The sequence below is a fragment of the Gymnoscopelus braueri genome, assembly GCF_963280865.1.
Source record: "Gymnoscopelus braueri genome assembly, chromosome: 12".
Taxonomy (NCBI): Eukaryota; Metazoa; Chordata; class Actinopteri; order Myctophiformes; family Myctophidae; genus Gymnoscopelus; species Gymnoscopelus braueri.
In genome coordinates this window covers 19957823-19979727 of record NC_137614.1, presented here as the reverse complement: position 1 = coordinate 19979727, position 21905 = coordinate 19957823, and the positions used below count along the sequence as shown (strand labels likewise).

Here is a 21905-nt window from a genome sequence, read left to right as displayed (position 1 = left end):
TAGAGAAATGCTACACTGGTACAAAGAAAGTTTCGATAAGCTGAAATGCAGGTAGTGAAAAAGAAATTGCCATGTTCATTATCTATAAAGAGAAACTTTGCATTTATAATTTGGAACTGAGAAATGCAATAACCAAAAACAATAATAACGCATGTGCCTTGTTTGCTACTGTTGACAGGCATACAAAGCCTGTGTCAGTGGCCTCTGAACTTCTATCCACCAGGCCTGCAATGAATTTGCCTCCTTCTTCACAGAGAAAATGCAGACAATTAGACAAGCAGTCAGTGCTTTCATATAGGGTACACTACAGGATATGTGTCCACTTAAAATAAATTCAAATAGAGTACCATTACACAAATGTATAACCATAAAAACTTGAAAAATAATAATAAATACAATTTACAATTTAGACATTTATCAGACACTCTTATACAGCGTGACGTACAAGGGCGAAATCAGGGTGAATAACATGAGACCTAGTCAGCACACGTTTGTTTACACTTGTCTTTAGGTGTGTGTGTGTGTGTGTGTGTGTGTGTGTGTGTGTGTGTGTGTGTGTGTGTGTGTGTGTGTGTGTGTGTGTGTGCGCGCGTGTGTGTGTGTGTGTGTGTGTGTGTGTGTGTGTGTGTGTGTGTGTGTGTGTGTGTGAAAGTGTGAAAGTGTGTGTGTGTGTGTGTGTGTGTGTGTGTGTGTGTGTGTGTGTGTGTGAAAGTGTGAAAGTGTGAAAGTGTGGATGTTTTCATGTGTGTATTGGGTGTGTGTCTCACGGGTTGGTGTTGCTAAAGATGAAGAAGGAGCTTCCCTTGGGAATGGGCGGAGTCTTCTCCTTGATGCTGAGGTCAACCAGCCTCTGGGGGCGGGGCCCAGGAGGAACCTCTGGCAGATCTTCCTCGTCATCAGCAGCACACCCTGGCGAGGAAACACAGTCCGTCTCAAGTCAACACAAGTGCTGCCATCACAGCACAACAGCGCGTCAGGTGTCGCCCCTGGCACCAACAGGAAGTGTCACAGGTTCAAGCTCACAACGTGTCGCATTGTGGACACATGTTTGAGCTTGTGGATCTGTTATTTTTGTGCCACACCGTTGTACAACAAAGTATAAAATAGGGCTTAAAGTCATGCTGTGTAACAACAATTAAACAAAGGTACTTTTGATATAATCTTTCACTGGTATATATATATATTTATTCCTTCAACAACCAGAGACATTCACATTTACCTGGGTTGTCCATAGTAGGATACGGCTCTTTGTCTTCTAGATCCTCCGGAGGAACCTACAAACCAACAGGGGTTTAATGGAAATAACGTTTTACAATGTAAAAACATACAAAAGTGTAAAGAAATTGAGCACTAAGGGTTAATTTGTTACATCCCGTATCACTGCTGTGAAAGTCAGACCTCCACAACTATTCTACAGTATATAGAACATGAGTAGTAGTGTTATGATAATGACCTACAGTATGTGTATGTTTACTTACCAATACAGTTGATAGCCATGCATTAAGTACAAACCTAAGCCTTGCACAAGGCTCCATCCTCTCTCTCTCTCACTCTCTCTCTCTCTTTCTCTCTCACCTTGGTCTCTCCACCTTTGTCCTCAGATTTTTCATCTTCTTTTTTCTGGTCTATGCTCTCAACACTGCAGAGTAATCATGAGAGAAGAAAAAATTAAGCAAAAATGGAATCAGTTCAACTATTCAAACCTTTGGAACGTCCAACAACAGAATGAGCTGTGGTGAGCTGTGACACCAACACGAATGCATTTAGGACAATGTGTCAGAAGTGGACAGTACTTTGTGCTGTTCTTCCACTTCTTGGCTTCCTCTTCCTCCTTCTGTGCTGAGTTGAGGCTCTCTGCATCTGCCAGGTTGTCAACGGCGATGGCCAAGAAAACGTTCAGGAGGATGTCTGGTCGTGTGACTCAGGGAAAGAACCCATAAAACCTTAAACTAGACAACATATACTGTAGTGACTAACTGTGTGTGTGTGTGTGTGTGTGTGTGTGTGTGTGTGTGTGTGTGTGTGTGTGTGTGTGTGTGTGTGTGTGTGTGTGTGTGTGTGTGTGTGTGTGTGTGTGTGTGTGCATGCACACGCGATGAAGAGGATACAGTTTCCACAGATGAAGAGGATGATAAAGTAAATGCAGACCACCATTCCAGAGGAGGCTGGACCACCATACGCCATGATGCCGTCATACATCACCATGTTCCAATCCTCACCTGTTAAGATCTGGGGAACAGAGTTATTATAAACATTATTAGTCTCAAATGAGGAAACACAATAGAGAAGAGAAGAGAAGAGAAGAGAAGAGAAGAGAAGAGAAGAGAAGAGAAGAGAAGAGAAGAGAAGAGAAGAGAAGAGAAGAGAAGAGAAGAGAAGAGAAGAGAAGTGGTCTTTCTCACCTGGAACACGGTGAGCAGGGATTGGGGGAAGTTGTCAAAGGTGCTCCTTTTAGTGACAGTCTCGTCGAAGTTAAACTTTCCCCCAAAGAGCTGCATGCCGAGCAGGGAGAAGATGATGATGAAGAGGAAGAGGAGCAGCAGCAGCGAGGCAATGGACTTCATGGAGTTCAGCAAAGAGGCAACCAGGTTACTGAGAGATGCCCAGTGACTGGAGAGAAGGAAAACGGATCAACACGAGAAAATACACAGCCATGAGCCATCCTGCACATGCACACACATACAGTATACACACATATATACAGTACTGTATGTCAGTGGTTCCCAAACACTCCAGGTGTGACAAGTTAACAACATAATATTGCAATATACAATGTATACTTTATACTATACTAGGTTATGAGTTATTATTTTATTTACTATATCAATACGTTGTACTTTGTCAATACGTTTAACCACTTTCACTTTCCTTATTCTGAGCTAGGCGAACATGCACTTTTCCCACTCACCGAGTGACTTTGAAAATCCTGAGGAGTCGTACACAGCGGAACACAGAGATGCCCAGTGGGGACATGATGGCGAGCTCCACCAGGATGGTCTCTACGATGCCGCCACACACCACGAAGCAGTCAAAGCGGTTGAACAGTGACATAAAGTAAGCCTGCAGCCCCAAACTGTACATCTTCACCAGCATTTCCATAGTGAACATCGCCAGAAGCACCTTGTTGGCCACATCTGGAAAGACAGAAAGCAAGCATGTGTGTGCACATGTGAGTATTATGCATGAGCATACACACAGCATAACACTGTGTGTGTGTGTGTGTGTGTGTGTGTGTGTGTGTGTGTGTGTGTGTGTGTGTGTGTGTGTGTGTGTGTGTGTGTGTGTGTGTGTGTGTGTGTGTGTGTGTGTGTGTGTGTGTGTGTGTGTGTGGGGTGTGTGTGTGTGTGTGTGTATACTCTCAGCAGGCCAAGGAAGAACCTCCACCCAAAATTCTTCAAATCGGGTTATTTTATTACCCCTCTCTATCTATTGGGTTGAGTGAGCTGGTTATTTTCTTTAAAGAATTTTGCGGGCCCAGAAGCATTTGCAAGGACAATAAATGGAACTATTGGTCAGACGTGTTGATTCTATGCTGAAAGACATCGTGACACGGCCCCCCACGGCCGTTTCCTCCCCGGACGCTATTATTTAATTCATTTCATTTTCTCTAAGTGCACACCGATACACACACAAAAGGATGCATAAAAGGATGCTTTACAGGTGCGCCAAGCAGCCTGTGGTCATTATCCATACCTTCTAATAAACCCTTCTTGTCCATGCTGTAAAGCACAACCAGCAGATCATATACATATGTTCTGGTCCTGCCCTAGTCTCACCTAGTTCTGGTCTGATATATTTAACGCTTACTCAAAGGCTTTACACCAGAGACCCGTTCTATACGAGGCAAAGCACATGTAATCATATCAAAATAAGGAATTAAAAAAATCCCAAAAAGGTATCGCATCCAAAATTTCAATTAAATGGAGGACAAAGTACTCACTACTTTCTTTATTGGACACACCAATAAATGAACGCTTACGCGTTTCGGCTATGAGCCTTCCAAAGAGCATTCATATCACATAGATTCAACTCACTTTACACAAAAGGTCAGAGTTCACCTACAGTTACAGAGTTCACCTCACATGTAATCATAGCTTTTACATGCTCGCGAGGAGACTTATCCTCCTTTCATGGAAGCAACACTCTCCACCCAGCTTTACCAGGTGGATTAAGGGGATTATGTATTTCTTAAAACTAGAGAAAATCTAATACATTCTTAAGGGTCTTCAAAATTTCATGGAGATTTGGACCCCTTTCCTTGACTGTTACGAGAGTTTACAGGTGCCACTTGATGGGGAGACCTGTGGATGGAGCATTAGGCGAGACAGCAGGGTTGCCCTGTAACTCTTGAAATGTATCTTCTTCTTTTGTGTATCGGCATCAAATGTCCAACTCTGTGTCCTCGTCTCTGGTCCCACTAGGAGAGGCCCTCCTCTGAAGGTGGTCTATATAGGGGACAGATGTTGACTATGTGGTCGGCAGTCTGCTCAAGCTCCCCTCACTCGCATGCTGCGGGTCTGCCTGGCCCCACTTTGAACCGTATGACGTACAATAAATCCCTGGATCAGAGGCGAAGTGTCATGAGGGCCAACGAGGCCATGGCCCGGTCAGTAAAACCCTGCCTGCCCCGTCTGCTCAAACTGCAGGACAAGATCCACCAGGGGAAAAAAAACAAAAAATCAACATAACAACATAAGCAGCCCCTCACCCTCTTCTGTTGTAGCCAACCATAGCAAGTCGCCTTTGTTTTCAAATGAGGCTCATTTGCAATCGGCTGAATTGTAAATGGGTGGCCATTTCAAAACCGGTTTGGCCGCCGACAGGCGTGCAGAACGCATGGATGCATATTTATAGCAGAAAGATTTAACTATAGCCGTACTGTTACAGATTCTGGCCCGGTCAACGTTAGAATTCACGCTACGCCAGTGCCCTGGATTACAGGATATCTATACATATATATACTGTAGGCCCGCCCATTTCCGGCTGACAATATTTTCTGCCATTTTGCAAAACACACTTTTTGTTACTACTCCTACAGATTTTGTCCAAAATTCATGCAAATCGGTACAAATGATCTCTGTAGTCATGTGATCTGTCAGACTTTTCAGATTCCATTCCAATTGGTTATGACTAGCTTCCAAAGTTTGTGTAAGGGGCCCCTTTTGCAAAAAATGTCACAAATCATCAACCCATCTCCTCCAATTCTAAGTCACACATTTAGGGGTCTCTAAACAACACAGAGCCAAAACGATTGCACTTACACCCATAGGGGATGCCACACAGGCTACAAATGTCACTGTTTGTTGCCGAAATGGCATTTATTTACCCAACAAGTTAGGAACAGATGATGCCGTGAGTCATGTGTCAATGACCATCAAAACAGGGTTTTGATACTCCATACCCTTTACCTGCAATTGCCTTCACATGGAGCCTATTTATTAAAAAAATAGGCATATATTGTGAATGCACACCCAATCATACCCACATTCTAATTTGCATATTAACCTCCAAACCTCACTCAGTTCTGCCCATACGGGCCGCGACGAGCAAGAACAGTTGCACCGTCTGTCGTACAAATTCTATTTCCCCCGCAGCTCCCTCATGTCCAGGCGGCTGCACCCCCCAATTCACACAGTCCTGGGTAGGCAACCCGGCATGGCGGGGATCTGCTCCTCTCTGAGGAGCGCACTGTTCAATGTACAGTACATACAATACAGCTGGTAGCAACATTGTAGGCAGAGAAGTTATTGTACTCTGAGCTTTCCTCAGCTTTGAGCTGTGTGGTACACAGACGTGAGTGAACATTCATTACAAGAGAGGGCTGAGCACAAAGCCCTGGGGTGCTCAAGTGTTAAGAGTCAGTGTGGCGGTGGTGTTGGTACCAGGCCACACCACATGGGGTGTATACTGTATGTCAGGAAGTTCAGTCCAGCAGCACTGGGCAGTGTTTGATCCTGGATCACTGCGTTTGATGACGAAGTTGAAAAGCATTCTCAACAGTGTTGCTCAGTTCAGGTGGAAGAAGGCTATGTGGAGGGTGATGATGGTGTCATCCCGTTTTGTTTATGCACAAAATGTAAAGTGTCTAAAGTATAACGCTGCAGCAGTGAGGAGGTGATAAGGGCTTCGACTAGATACAGAGAGTATCTGTAGTCAAAACAGGAGACAGTGACGTCATGTCACATCGATTTGTTTATGTTAATTGAGTGTGTGTCTGTGTGTGTGTGTGTGTGTGTGTGTGTGTGTGTGTGTGTGTGTGTGTGTGTGTGTGTGTGTGTGTGTGTTGATTTGCAAGGTGAGCAGGGCCGAGAGAACAGTATAAAGAACAAGTATAAAGAGTAGAGAGCTTTGTCATGCGCCAGTGTTGTGCACCAGAAATGCCCTATCTACAAGCTCACAATGTGTCATGGTACAACGTGAAGTGAGCTTAGATCAGCTATTTTATGTGCTATTTTCGGCACGCAACACTGGTGAAAATAGTCGATTTACAAGCACACAATGTGTTGCAGCAGCATGACATAGCCATGCGAATGATCATAAGTTAAACACACAGACCTGGCATCCTATAGTGTGTATAGTTTCAATGTACAGATTTTTTTTGTTGATATTATACTGTTTAGATGCATTTGATGTATTACCTTGTGTTTTCTTTGCTCACTGTAAGTCGCTCTGGATAAGAGCATCTGCAAAATGCCTAAATTGTACACATGTTCACATACCCTGTACTTCAGTGAGCCATGCAGGTTGATTGTAGTGCTCAGAGGAGATGGTCAGAGTGTTGAGGAACACAAGGATGATCACCAGCCAATAGAACGACACAGACTTCACCGCTACACGACACTTCCTGCGACAGAAACGGTTCCACCTTCTCCAATGGCGACTTACAGACAGACAGACAGACAGACAGACAGACAGACAGACAGACAGACAGACAGACAGACAGACAGACAGACAGACAGACAGACAGACAGACAGACAGACAGACAGAGGTAGAGGGGGAAGAGGAAGTGAGTACAGGACACTTACATGTGAAGACATTTTCAACAGTAGCTGCCCTGAATATTCCAACCTTTGTGAACATCATGTTTATGCCCTGGGAAATGACATAAACTATCAGAAACAAGGAGGTAGCTTATCATGTAGCACAAACTTTCCATATTGGCTTACTGTGATTATTTTGTTATCTAAGCAGGAAACAACAAAGTCTTATGCAAACCTGATCGGCTCAGAGCTACAGATGCCTGAAGAAGGTCTATTGACCGAAACGTTGCTTAAATAAAGTTGTTCCTATTGTGCAAGTGTAGATGGTGTGCGGGTCATTTTATTTTATTCTATACGCGTTATCTACAAGCAGAAAGTGTTTGTATTGTGACATTATAAGTGTAAAGTGTAAATTTTTCAGGAAATTACAAAAACAAAACAAAAAGTGGAGTTAGGAGGTTTTGTTCATCATTGATAAGTACAGCTAAATGGACCTCCAAGCTCACAATGAGGTTGGAGGTCAAAAGGGGGTGAAGCCTGGAGTCAACAAAACCAGCTAACTCCACCCCCCTTTGGTCGACTTAGCTGGTTTAGCAGAAAGTTTGAGGATCCAATGGTGTCAGCTGGTTTTGTCAGAAGCACTTTTTTATCAACACACAGACGTAAAGTGTGTTCAATAGTACTGATTTATGGAAAAAAAATGCAAAAGCGGAAAAATTTAGTTAGCTGGTTTCTGCCGGACAGCAACGACACAGGCACAATAATGTTACAAATGTTACATGCACAAGTTCACATATTTGATACAGTATACAGATCATTGTCAATAGGAGTGTGGATTAAAAAGCAGAACCTCAGAGGGAGTTTGGGTGAGAATGGAGATCAACAGCAATACTGGAGAAATTGTGAGACAAAACAGGATAAAATCACAAAGCCAAAACAGGTTTGTGAGAAGTGAAAACAATATAAAAATTGAAGGGAAAGCTGTGTGATTCTCTTGCTCATGCTAAAGGACAGATTTGTTGCATGGGATGGGAAAACGTGACAACACCAAGCCAAAAATCTTGTTCAGTCAGAAATATAATATCTCTTGTATCTGAACTGGTACATATGATTTTGTGATAACAAATCGTCTGCCTTTGTTGCCTATCCACTGCAACGATAATTGGCATACGAAGCATAACGATAATGTCCATATTGTTTATACATAACACAATCACAACTCTCTGCAATATTCGAAGTGGCAGACAAGTGGCATCTGTTTCCCACTGCTGTTATTGCAGGAGTTTATGCTATCACACACATCAATGTTACACACTTATTGTAACATTATAGCACTCACAAGACTGTGAACAGAACAAAGCCAAGGTGTGGCTCCCATACACTTTTCATAACAGAAGAAATATAATATTCCCCAAGACTCAGCGTGATGTGAACTAATGCAAAACAGGCTGTATTCATGCAAATCGCTGGTTTCCCTGGAATTGGTAGCATCATGGCATGGCATACATGAGATATTTATCAGTTTATCAGCATGTGATCATGTTTTTAGTTTGATTCACATACTGTAGTGTAGTCGTGCATGTCATTTATGCAATTATTCCTTCTTTAAACTACGTAAATATAAGCCTATACTCTTGGAAGCGTAGTGCAACCATCATAAAATGTGTACAAGAAATGTTTATCATTTCCATTTTGTTGCCATTCATTCCTCACTGAAAGTGGTTGTAGGATGCTTCATAACTACGTCATGTCTTACTCTGAGGTCCTAGTCAAACATGCCCAGGAAAATTAAACATGTTAATTTTAGGCATAAATATAACATAACACACAAAAGGTTGTTTGGGAGGGTTAAAGGGGGATTAAAAATGTCCACACACTGCTGGAGAAACAGAGCACTGCTAATACAAGGTAAAAAAAAAACATGAAAAAAATCAACCATGCAAGATGGATAATGGATTTCAGTCAATTAATGACAGATAGGGAATGGGTCCACCATGCAGCATTGTGCATAATGATCCACCACCATACTAACCTGTACTTGGATTTAGTTATTTTTTGACTGGGGGAGGAACAAGAGGGTCATTATGTTAAAGGCAATCATTTTATAGAGTTTATTACAAGTTTAACATACGGTTCAAGCATTAGTGAGAAGAGAGTGGGGGGGGGAGAAGGAGGGGGGGAGAGAGAGAGAGAGAGAGAGAGAGAGAGAGAGAGAGAGAGAGAGAGAGAGAGAGAGAGAGAGAGAGAGAGAGAAAGTACTTGTGGTACAGCAAGAGAAAGCAAGAAGAGAAAAGGAAAATGGTGCTGAGAGAGGAGGTGGGGCAGAAAGGTGTGAATTTGCTTACTGTAATATGAATACCATTTTGAAAAAGAGCGACATATAGTACAGCAGTAAAGTAAGTAAAAGAAATGTGAAAGAATTTAAGTGGTAGTGGTAGTAAAATAAGGAATCCTAGGAAAAATTACAAATAAAGAGTTCCCGGTAGATCAGAGCACATAAAATAGACAAGGTGGGAACCCATATAGTGTAAATATGCACAAAACAAAGATGCTTATTCGCTATTTGTTATTGATGGCCCCTGGTGGCTGTTTTTGCAAAAATAAATAAAATAATATATTACTTCTACAGATTTTGTCACGCCGATCGCAATTGGTACACATCATCTCGAGACGGATCTGTCAGATTTAGCATATTCCATGCTGATTGGCTAAGATTGGCTTCCAAAGTTTTGGATAAAATGCCTCAAATCAAGAACGCAGCGTCCGATTGCCGTGAAACATTGCTGGCCCACAGCTACCTGCCCTGGTGGAGACCTGTGCTACGAGGAACACACTTTTCTAGTTAACATATTTTTTCTGGTCAGGTGGGTCGGTAAAAAGAAACCTGACCTGCACCTCACTAATGGTTAGAGTAACATTTAACTATTTAGCTATGTCTCTTGTCAAAGTGGTCCCTGAGCAAGGCACTTTCAAGTCATTGTAAGTTTCTCTACATGTTGCTGAGGCTAAAATTCTAAAATGCAGTGTGTCAAATGCCGGACTCACCAGAGAGGGCCGCAGCAGGGGACTTTGTCATTCTTTCCATTCTGGTTTTCCGTGTTCACCGACTCAGTATCACTAGTGGGCATGCTCGCTGTGACATCACACAAAAACACAGGAAGCAGAGTCAGACGTGATGATGGTACTGCTGGTCACTGTTTACCTGCACCTTATCCCATACTGAAATGAAACATGAGACATCATGTATTTCATTATATATATACTGTTACTATTAGTTACTATTTACGGGGCCCAGAATGTATTCCCAAATATATTGTTTGGCAAATACCTGTAAATGAAGAATTTTATAGTTTAGAAAATGGGAAGTCTATAGATTTGCAAGTAATTGTATACATCTTCCAGTGGGGTGGTAAATCATATGTATGTCCCCTTTGAAATACCAGATGGTTGGGACGTTCAGAACGAAGTATAGCACATTTGTCTGTCTAAATCTTCTGGCCCCTTCTAATTCATAAGAACACATAGCAACCGGCTAAGCCATAAGATTACATGTTTCAATGTGTATAACATATTGTGATAAAAAAGACCGGACAAAATTATTTATTTCGTTATTTACTTTAAAAAAAAATATGGCCATTATTTATTAAAGGTTTGCATGCTATAGAATTACATGCTACTATAAATAATCACACAATCAAACAAGCTGCATATCACAAACATGCATCAAAATATCCTTTATAGTATACTGCAACATGCATCAAAATATTCTTTATTATACTGCAACGGAGAGAAGGGATTCAATACAACATTGCTCACAAATGAGTGATGATGCCAAGGAAAGATCTCACACATGGGTCCTTTAATCACTTCACCCTGTCTAAACTGTGTTATTTAGCAGCTTAGTGGTACTGTAAATAACCCCCTTCCTTTGGATCCATACTGTACTGCTAAGGACTGAATTTCACAATGTCTTCTCACCTGTGTTTCCCTCTCTCCTTCAACTATGTTATCTGTCTCATTAAAGAGAAAACGACAAACAGCCTGAACAACAGTAGGTTTCTAAAAAGTTACTGTATGAGAAGTGAATAATTGAGTAACCTACAATACACTACAGGTGTCGCAAATGCTTGTTGATTCAGTTATGCAGTGGTTCTTTCTTTGTTGTTTGTCAGGGAATGCCTGCAGTTTCATATATCAGAAACACTTGACTGGGCGTAACTAAAGTAAACAATACATTTCTTCCTGGTGATGAAGATGATGATGCAATGACCTATGATACTGTAAATGCAAATATGACGAGCACAAGCAAGCAGAGGCAGGGAAACATGCTAGCACTCAAAAGATGAACCGTCTATCCACTCATGTATTTTCTCATGCACACATACAGTATGTGCATGCCATGTACACACACAAATACACATGCGTCGCAGATACTCCAACAAAATACACATAAGCATGTACATGAGTGCTGACGTATCCAAGCATGCATAAAAACACATACGCAGAAGAAGGCACACATACACACATTTACCCTGTGTTTCAGTAGACTGGGAGAACCAGCCAAATTTCTTCTTCTCAGTGAGGTTAGCTAGCGTGACCCCTGGGTATTAGAAACATGCAGTTTACACAGCCAGACAGCAGAGTTAGCAGCGTGTTAGTATACAGCAGAGACATAAAGAGAGAGGAAGAGTAAAGAGACAACTACAATACAGAGATGCCATATACCGACATTGAGTATAACAAAATTATGTGAGGGTGGTACTGTTTATCAAAGGCACACGTTTGGACACACAGCAGCAGATACAGATTAAAAGGATGGGCCTAACGTAAAGGGACAATCCACAATAAATCTTTTACTGCATTTTATTTTATAATCGGTACAGTATGTGTGCTCTATCCAGTCGACTTTGTTCTCCAAATGAAGGGGAAGTGGAAGGTCATTACATGGCTGTCAATAATACATTTTTGTCAAACCAATATCAGTAGTGCCTAACCTCATCTAAAGTTAAGTAATTAATCCCATGCCTAAACTTATTCTTAATTCCTACAAAGCCAAGGTGTGGCTGCCACAAACACCTCTGATAATAGCAAATACTGTACATTAATTAATTAAAAACAAGCTGAATTCATGCAAATGCTTAGTAGGGAAAATGTTACCAAAATAGGTAGACCTACTGTTGTGTGTTCAGAAGCCACTCTGTTCATTTAGTCAAATTGCATGGCATCAGACAGATAATGCAAGTAAAATGTTCCTCAACCAACTACAGTTATTATAACACTGTGCACGGTGTACAGTCACCAACAGAGAGACAGCAGTAGAGAAACTATGATGAAGGCAAAAGCTCTATTGTGCATTGTGACTATAACAGGTAAGTGCTGTTAATAGTCTGCTGTATTACTGTCAATATGAGTCATGATGACTATCAGATAACCTGGGTCAAATTGCTAACATTTTGGATTATTCTATGGTAAATATTAACCAAACCATGCACAATCAAACAATACTGCATCCTTGTGACTTATGGTGTTTCTATTCTCGGCTGCTTTTACTTTCACCTCCATGAAGTCTAATGCACATTTTCAGATATGCAGACAATTAAGTATATATTCTATATCTTTTTTTATCCTAGGGCTGTGTACCCTCTCATTATGTCACACTCGTCAGTACCACTTTGTATATGAAAAAAGGAACTGGACTGATGCTCAGCAATACTGCAGGGAGAAGTTCACAGACCTGGCTACTATAGACAGCGTGGAGGACGCAAAGACACTAAATGATATGGTGGACTTCCAAAGCTTGGCCAATCCTGATGCCAACTATGTAAATATGTCTAAAAATGTCTTCCCTTTTCTGCCTTCTTTTAGATGATATGCTATTTCCTGATTTGTTTTCATTATATATATATATCTTTTTTTTGGGGGGGGTGGGGGGCTTTTTTTCTGCCTTTATTGATAGTATACAGTAGATAGACAGGAAACAAGGAGAGAGACGGGGAAAGACACGCAGCAAAGGTCGACGGGTTCGGGATTCGAACCCGACACGCTGTCAGGCTGCATTAGAGCCTATATGTGGTATGCGCCTGGACCTGGACCCTTTCGTAATTCTTTTTTAGGAGTTATTCTGTATGTAGTAAGTCAAGAGAGCTACTACCTCTAAACACATTATGTTTTTGACACTTGCTTTGGCAATATATGTTTTCTCATGCCAATAAAGCTCCTTTAAATTGAATTGAATTGAGTCAAGTAAGAGAGGGAAGGCAGATCAGACATCCCACTTTGCAGTTTCACTCTGCCCTGACAAAAAAGCTGTTTGGCAGAAACCATCAGTAGCCTATTTTAGTTTTTTCTTCCCCTACTCTGTATCCATAATCTGTATCCCTCCAAAGACTACATTTTACATCCCAAACAAAACATGATACAATAGACAGTTTTGTTTTTGTTAACCTAAAACAAAATGAGTCTATAGTCTTTATCACAGTAACTTCTGTGGTAAACTGTTATGCCATACCAACTACCTTTATTAGATTATTTATGTGCAATTTATTTTAAGGGAGCCTGGATAGGCCTGTATGGTGACGTCAGTTGGAGATGGTCACTGGCAGGTGAACGGTTTTACAGAGACGCAGTGGAACAGAAGTTCAGGAAATGGGGTTCTGGACAACCAAACAATGGAGCAGGGCTTTGTACAGTCATGGATTCTAATGGTGAATGGCATGATTACGACTGTGCAGAGCGTTCTTTTGCAGTCTGCTTCAAGGACATAGGTGAGATGTTTTTTTTTATTGTAATTTATTTTTGTTGTTGTGAATGTGTCACTATCTCAGATATAAAGTATATATTTAAAAAAATATATATATATATATATATATATATATATACATATATAAAGATATTATAGTGCCAGCTTTTCACCACAGAGAGGGAGCGAGCGAGAGAGAGAGTTGTGTTTTTTCCAACATTGCATTCATAATTTTCCGTTGCTTACTACTCATGGCCTATAGGAAGTAGCGTCCAGGTCCAAAACCAAGTTCAAGATCAATGTGATTGCTGCTTCCAAGCCGTAGGCTATTGTAGGCTAGCCCATATAGGGCTAGCCTACAATACGGTATTTATTGATCCACACCACATCCTTTAGTCTTAGACTAATGTTGTGGATAATCCAACAATCGATAACTACAGACACTGTTCTATTGTTTCACACTCACGTCTCTCTTTGTTAACAAATAATCGCAGACATCCAAGTTGCATCCATCATATTTCAGAGACTAACACAGAGAGAGAGAGAGAGAGAGAGAGAGAGAGAGAGAGAGAGAGAGAGAGAGAGAGAGAGAGAGAGAGAGAGAGAGAGAGAGAGAGAGAGAGAAAGAAAGGGAAAGGGAAAGAGTTTAGACTACTAGCGCTTAGACACGAGCGAACGGACAGGTAATAAGGCTTGAGGTTCGGTTTAGCTCAGCAAGTAACAAATTAGACAATTCAACTTTTTCTTATCCTTTGTAATTGTGTACATGAGAGAAAATGTTACGATTAATTAGATAGATACAGTGGCCTACAACATTACAAGGCAAATAATTTTTTTTATTTGACATAAGTATAGTGAGGGGATTAGATGCAGCTGTGCATAATTGATCAAATAAGCAACACATTGAACACAAGCTCAGATGATTCCAGAAGGAGAGTGACAGGAGAGGAGGAGAGAGGGAGGTAGGGAGGGAGACAGAACAGGGAGAATCTTAGCCCAACCCTTCCGTCCCGCTGGTCAACCCAACAAATACTGTACATGCCAATTAAGTATTATTAACAACAGCGATTTGCTGGCCTGTCCCACCAATTTGGGCAGTGCTGATCAGCAGCCTGGTACTGTGGGCCAACTTCCCAGTTCACTAGAAACACAGAAGACAGGTAATATCAAACATGGAGATCCTATGTCTACCATACTGTATGTCTGGGTGGCAGTACAGTATATGAGGACAGGAGATGACGTTAGTGCTTCCTTCAGGTTCCCGAAGGATCCTTGTTAGTTTCTTTTCCTCCGCTTAGTAATAATAATAATAAACTTTATTTATAAACAATGTTACAAAGTGCTTAACAACTTAAAATCAAACAGTGAACAATAAAACAATTTACAGCAACAAGAACACAACAGTATCAGTGAGTATAAAGGAGATGCACCGGAATTCTGCTGTTAGGAGGTTAAAAAGGCCTTTCTATAAAATATATAGTAATATGCAATTCAGCAGGTCGTCTCGTCTGATCTGAGGTCGTAAAGCAACGGGTTGCACAGCTCTCATCTGTGGTTGGCCCCCACTGTGCGCCCCAGGGCAAATTTTGAATGAACTTTCCCATGTAGTTTATCATTATGAGGATGCACTTCATTTCATGTACGTTTGTGGGGTCAGGTCACCCGTACCTTTTCTGGGTCTGGTCTGACTACACTCGCATGTCCCAGGAAATGCAGTTTGCATTGCCTGAACACACACTTGTCCTTGTTGAACTGTGATGCAAAATACAAATTAATTGTCCCTGTTCTTTAGTATGTACCACAGACACCAAGGCTGACATCGTCTTCTTAGTGGATGGCTCTGGGAGCATCGGCGCAGATAACTTCCAGAAGGTCCGGCAGTTCATCCACAGCTTCACTGACGGCCTGGATATTGGTTCAGACAAAGTACGTGTTGGCCTGGCACAATACAGTGATGTGACATATCAGGAGTTCCTACTGAAGGATCACACAGACAAAAGATCTCTACTCCAGCAAGTGGACGGACTCCCCTACCGAGGGGGAAACACCGCCACAGGTAAAGGCATCACTTTCCTCCTGACTCATTACTTCACAAAGGAGGCCGGAAGCCGCACTGACGAGCGGGTACCTCAGATCGCTGTGGTGATCACAGATGGTGAATCATCAGATGACGTTGTGGGGCCGTCCCAGCTCCTGAGGAAGCAGGGAGCCATTGTGTTTGCCATCGGAGTGGGGTCCTTTAATGAGGATCAACTCAAGTCCATCGCCAACCAGCCCCATGAACAGTTTCTTTTCAAAATTGATAGCTTCCAGGCTCTACAGAAAATGACTGAAGTTCTGCTGTCGACTGTGTGTGCCTCTGTTTCTGCATTGGCAACCTGTGAGAAACAGGCCGACCTAGTCATGTTAATTGATCAGTCCAGCAGTATTGACCCCAACGATTACACAGTCATGAAGAAATTCATGACAGACCTGGTAGACAACTTCAACGTCAGTGAGGAGTTTGTCCGGGTAGGAGTTGCACAGTTCAGCAGCTCTCCTCGGAAGGAGTTTTATCTCAACGAGTTCTACAACGCAATGGCATTGAACAACCAGATCCTTGCCATGAGCCAACTCGGAGAAGGCAGAAACGTCGGACGCGCTCTAGCATTCATTCAGGACTACTTTCAAGCATCACGAGGCAGTCGCAATTCACAAAGCATTTCCCAGACCCTGGTGCTGATAACGGACGGCCGTTCACAGGATGATGTGGAGGATGCGGCCGCAAACCTCCGAGCTCAGGGAATAGAGGTGTTAGCCATCGGTGTCGGAGACCCGGATGACCTGGCGCTCCTGAATATCACTGGCAGCTCTGAGCGGTTATTCACAGTGCAGAATTTCAGCTCCTTGGCCAACATCAAGCAGAAGGTGGTTAATACCATATGTAATTCTACACACTTCCCAGGCCGACCTGGTACGTTTTTCTTTTTTTCTCAACCCTTTTTATAGTCTTAATATTATTAAGACATAGACATACACAAAGAACAATCCCTACACTAACTAAGGTATCAGACACAAATAATACATGAATAAAGAAAAAAATGAAAAAATGAAAAAAAGACAGATTACCAGATGTTCGATTTACATACAGTCATACACTAAAGGTTTAGTTTAGTTTATTTTGCGGAAATGGCTCAGGAGGTAGAGTGGCCACTTGGGAAACGGAGGGTTCCTGGGTCGATCCCTGTGTTACTGTCGAAGTGTCCTTGAGCAAGACACTGAACCCCTAACTGCTCCTGATGAGCAGGCTTGTGCCTCACTGCCTTGCATGTATATTCCTCTGCCGTCGGTGTGTGAATATGTGTGTGAAAGTGTGAATGTAATGCACATTGTAAAGCGCTTTGGATAATGGTATATGAATGCACCACTTACCATTTACCATTTATTTAGGATAATGGGTAAACAAACGCAAGCAAAAATACATGGTAAAGGTAGCAAAAATTAATAATTAAGAACTAGAAAAGGACCTCCCTCGGAGGGCTGTGTGTCAGGCCCACCAACACATTTTTGAAGCCAATTACAGGCAAACAGTATGGAATATCAAAACCCTGTTTGACCTTCACATGACTCACAAGACCATTTGTGCCTAATATGGAGAAAGAAATCCTGTTTCTGCAACAAACAGTGACATTTGTAGAACTTGTGGCACCCGATATGGGTTTAATTGAAATCGCTTGTAGCTCTGTGTTGTTTAGAGGCCCATCAATTTGTGATTAAAATTTGTGTTCGATGGGACCCTCCATTATTGGCCCATAAAAGCTAAATGCTAGATAGATAATTTCTTTTTTTAGAAAGGTTTGCTGATTAAGCCACCTAAGCATCCCATGTTCTATTCATTCTGTGTACAGGAACTGACTGTAATATTATTTTCTGAGCCAACAGGGAAATATACCCTCATTGAGAAGTTGCTAACATGGGAAGAGGCTCAGCGGTACTGCAGGGAAAACTACACAGACCTGGCCAGTGTGAGGAACCAGACTGAGCATGAGGAGATACAGAATATTAAAGGCCAACGTTGGAGCTGGATAGGCCTGTTTCGAGACTCCTGGAAGTGGTCCGATGGGAGCGGCTACTCATTCAGGGACTGGAATACAGGGGAACCAAACGGTCCAAAGGAAAAATGTGTTTCCCTGGAGTTTGGCTCAGGATCCAAATGGGCAGACTGGAATTGTGAACGGATATGTGCTTTCATCTGCTACAGCAATGGTAAGAGATAACCCACCATTGGTTATAAAGTGCTGCGTTTACAGTAGTAGTCTTAAAACCTGGGTTCCCTTGCCAAACATAAGCCTATGAGAGTTTCAGTTTGTTCTATGACATAAATAACATCTCAAAATAAGCATTGTTATGTGCTTTAAAGAAAATCATTTAAACTTAATAAATAAATTAGTTAAATAAACATAAATAAACAAACAAACATAAATTACATCCGTTAAAGGCAGTGCAACAGATAATTTTAAATGCTGGCATTTCCAATATTTGTAGAAAAAACTGTACTGTAAAATACTGTAATTTGGCATTCTCATAAACAATAAATCTATTTTATAAATGTTGGGAAAAGGGGTTTGAACAGCTAAATTTGCCCCACCCCCAAAATTCTGTTGAGTAGTTTGGTGAAGTCAGGAGTGGAAAAGGTCCAACCTGATAAACTCACTTAACTCCCTATAAAAAAATATATACTCCAAAACCAACTGCAGCGACCACACTGACTACAGGTAGCCTACCGATGAGAGATTACTGGCTGGATTGCCCTGAAACTTGTTCCTGATTGTGATGTTGAGATATCACATTATATCACTTGCTCTGTCATAGAATGCATAGGTGTTGTTGTACAAGACTGCAGAAAGCCACTAGATGCTTAAGACACCGCAGGCAGGAAGCTACAGTAGGCTACACACCAGAAAAAGTACAGTATGACATGCAAATAAAATATAAAGTAGAGAGAGTATAATAATTATAATAATTGGTATAAATATTTATTAAGGGGATTTTCGACCTGCAGAGTACACCTTTTTAGTTTTAAAACTGGAATCCATACTTTTTTAGAGAATATATTTTTATTTAAACCAATCTGTATGGTAGAGTTTGTTAATATAATCTAACTAACAACTGCGGTGGGAGGTGCAATGTTAAGAAACTGACACTGAATATCTGTTTTCAAAGTTCAAGTGAAGAAACAAGTGGTGAGAATAAAACTGACCAAAACAAACTCCTCCCTGGATCTGAACAACCCTGCAGTACAGGAGGCCATTTTGGAGCAGGTATAAGTATAATACAAATCTACTGAAACACAAGGCAAACTAAAATCAAACCAAATTCATGTATTGTATACCAGTGCCTCCTTTGCCACTCATTGTTATGTTAAATATTTTACATTATCTTCCCTCAATGAATGAAGTTAAATAACACGGAAATGACGACCAGATTCTGCTCAGGAGATTACTTCTGATTTATGTCTCTCAGTTCAAACAGAGCCTGAAGGACAAGGGGGAAACATCCGACATCAAACTGAGGTGGGTGAAGCAGTCTGATGGGAAGATCTTCCACAAAGACGACAAGAAGAAGAGGGAGAAGAAGAAAAGGGAGAGAAAGCCTGTTCTAACAAAGATGGAACTTTAATGAGGGGGGATCCAAAGGTCAAAGGAGTCTGTCCAGTAACAGAAAGGTCACCGGTTCCATCCCCGCAATAGCAAGTGTGTTCATAATCAGCCTCATGTCTGGACATCAGCATCAGCTGAATCTCTTAAAAGTAAATTATTCTGACTGACTATTTTGCCATTGCCTCTTTATACTAATTATTTTCTATTAGTAGGAAATGTCCTTATTATTACTGTTTTACTACTACTAATATTCGGGAATTTATAACCTTGTGCTGCAATCAATAACAAATAATGTTAGGAGAGCAGAAGGGAGAGACAGGACAGGTGAAGTGAGAGACGGGGAGGAGGTGAAGGGAGAGATGGGGAGAGAGAGTGAAGTTCAGACGGAGGTAGAAACAGACAGTGCTTACATAAAGAGGATTTGGATTACTGCCCCGTAATTCCATATTAGTCATATGACTCATGGTGCTTCATTCTGGACAAGTCTGGGCAGACGGGAAGCCTGTGTGTAACGGTGTGTACATGTGCGTGTGTGTTAGTACATGTTTATATGTTCTCTATGTGTGTGTGTGTGTGTGGGGTGCAGGTACTTCCATCTGACATACACACCTCTGAGTCTCCCACACTACATTATTAGAACAGTAACCTTGTCATCACATCAAGTGAATCACCAGCTAATTGACTGATTTAGTCATTCTAGTATTTGTCAGCTAGCAATAAAATAGTTATAAAAGTCTTCTCCACCTACCTGTAATCTGTTTTCTTAGTACTTTACTACTTTGGACTTTTCTGTATGATTTATATTGATTGCACTGTGTTTATTTCCTAGGACTCTGTATGTGGTACCTCTAAGTGTCCGTGATGACTTGTAATGTCCTGTTCAAGTGATCAAATGTAATCACACTTTAACTCGAAATGCATTGCGTTTATCCATGAATTAATAAAGCATATTTTCTTTGTAATCGGAGTGCCTAGTTTCTCTTCCAGACTGACAACCACCACCATGGACTTCTGATGTGTTTTTATTCTTATATTACTTTCCCTATCATTGAACAGCACTTCAAGATCATTACCACAGTTTTTGACAGTGATTTGTAAATGTCATTGCCCAGTTCAGGTGAGAAATCTAGTTTTGAAGCTTTTAAAGCTAGTTAGCTTTCACACTGTGTCTCTGGCTTGACCGGGTGCTCCAATACACACAATTGGTTGTGTTCACATTTTTGGGGAGCCAGCTGAGGAGGACGAACTCTGTGGCTGCACTACCGACTCCTACAGGTTAGTCACAATGCCAATTCTCCCACTGTGTAGTCTGTGTCACTGCTGAGTGCTGACCCCTACTGGTTGGTCTTGGGGAGCATCTAGACATCCACGTGTCTAGACGCTCCCCAGACTCACCAGCCGCTTCTTTACACCTGACATTGAGGAATTTCACTGGGAGAGTGTAACACATGTGGAGGAACATGCTATCCTTCCTAGTTCCGCTCCCTGCTAAACAGGTGCCCCAACTAAATTGGGAAAGAAAATGGGAGGGGGGGGGGTTGGATTTCAGGTCTGGAAGACAGCTCTTCTGGAAGACAGAAGAGCTTCATTTCTCTTCATTTTATGTCATATAGTGACTGTTCTATTCATTTCAGTTCCATGGGTTAGTAAACATTTTGTTGGAAATCCACAGTGACGTCAGGACCAGAGATCACACATACATGAAGTACATACACTAGACACATGCATACACCTGCGCTGGGTGCACCCACCCCCGCTCATGCACACAGCATTAATATTCATTGTCACGTGTGCACACACACACACACACACACACACACACACACACACACACACACACACACACACACACACACACACACACACACACACACACACACACACACACACACACACACACACACACACACACACACACACACACACACACAGGCTGGTGTTTACCTCTATGTTGTCATGGTGACACAGCCAAGGCTACAGTACATCGTTTAGAAAACGTCTTTTACATAATAAGAATGCTAGTCAGGCTCAAGTATTCATCTTAGACCCTACAGTACACACAATACAACTGAGATATACCGTAAATAATAGATAATCCTTTTGCTAAAACCAAGCAACTGTTACAGCCCTCCACTCACTACCACACATCTTCATCCTCAAGAACCCGTAGCCTTGCATACACAAGACTCATATCTGAAGAGGAGTAGCATATCAACAAACATATGAGAGAAAGCACAGCAGAACCAACCCAGTAACCACCACGATGTGACTTGGCAACTAGGCAGCACCAACATTGGGTGCCCATAGCTGAGTGGGTAGAGAGGCAGTCTAGTAATCAGAAGGTTACCGGGTTTTGGATAAAAAACTAAACATAATCATCAAGTAAGACAGGACAGAACAGAGATTATACATTTGTCTTGTCTCTTAAATAATAAGAGTACACAGTAAAGTCTTAAGTTTTCATTTATCGATTTGTATCTCTACGATTGTACAAATTTAAGTAAATGGATGGTTACAGGTCCATTTGTTTCCAGTTGTACACTCTT

At 41.6% G+C, this 21905-nt stretch overlaps 2 protein-coding genes across 2 annotated transcripts in view; one reads left to right on the top strand and one right to left on the bottom strand.

The window, feature by feature from the left end:
* cacna1db (calcium channel, voltage-dependent, L type, alpha 1D subunit, b) overlaps nucleotides 1-21905 on the bottom strand; it is a gene marked incomplete at its 3' end in the record, with an annotated part of 134906 nt that overhangs the window by 67614 nt on the left and 45387 nt on the right. The window contains exons 10-20 of the mRNA XM_080443487.1: nucleotides 11513-11581; nucleotides 10027-10114; nucleotides 9014-9040; nucleotides 6720-6880; nucleotides 2909-3134; nucleotides 2403-2610; nucleotides 2109-2229; nucleotides 1794-1908; nucleotides 1576-1639; nucleotides 1220-1274; nucleotides 768-909 (exon numbers count right to left, since the gene is read on the bottom strand). Of these exons, the coding sequence (XP_080299613.1) occupies nucleotides 768-909; nucleotides 1220-1274; nucleotides 1576-1639; nucleotides 1794-1908; nucleotides 2109-2229; nucleotides 2403-2610; nucleotides 2909-3134; nucleotides 6720-6880; nucleotides 9014-9040; nucleotides 10027-10114; nucleotides 11513-11581 (1276 nt within the window). The remainder of the gene's footprint in view (nucleotides 1-767; nucleotides 910-1219; nucleotides 1275-1575; nucleotides 1640-1793; nucleotides 1909-2108; nucleotides 2230-2402; nucleotides 2611-2908; nucleotides 3135-6719; nucleotides 6881-9013; nucleotides 9041-10026; nucleotides 10115-11512; nucleotides 11582-21905) is intronic.
* On the top strand, nucleotides 12273-20175 carry LOC308097369 (cartilage matrix protein-like). The gene is made up of 7 exons (XM_080445125.1): nucleotides 12273-12350; nucleotides 12612-12802; nucleotides 13532-13745; nucleotides 15513-16673; nucleotides 17642-17965; nucleotides 18923-19020; nucleotides 19223-20175. Exons 1-7 carry the CDS (start codon nucleotides 12308-12310, stop codon nucleotides 19376-19378), a joined length of 2187 nt encoding a protein of 728 aa, XP_080301251.1. The 5' UTR covers nucleotides 12273-12307; the 3' UTR covers nucleotides 19379-20175.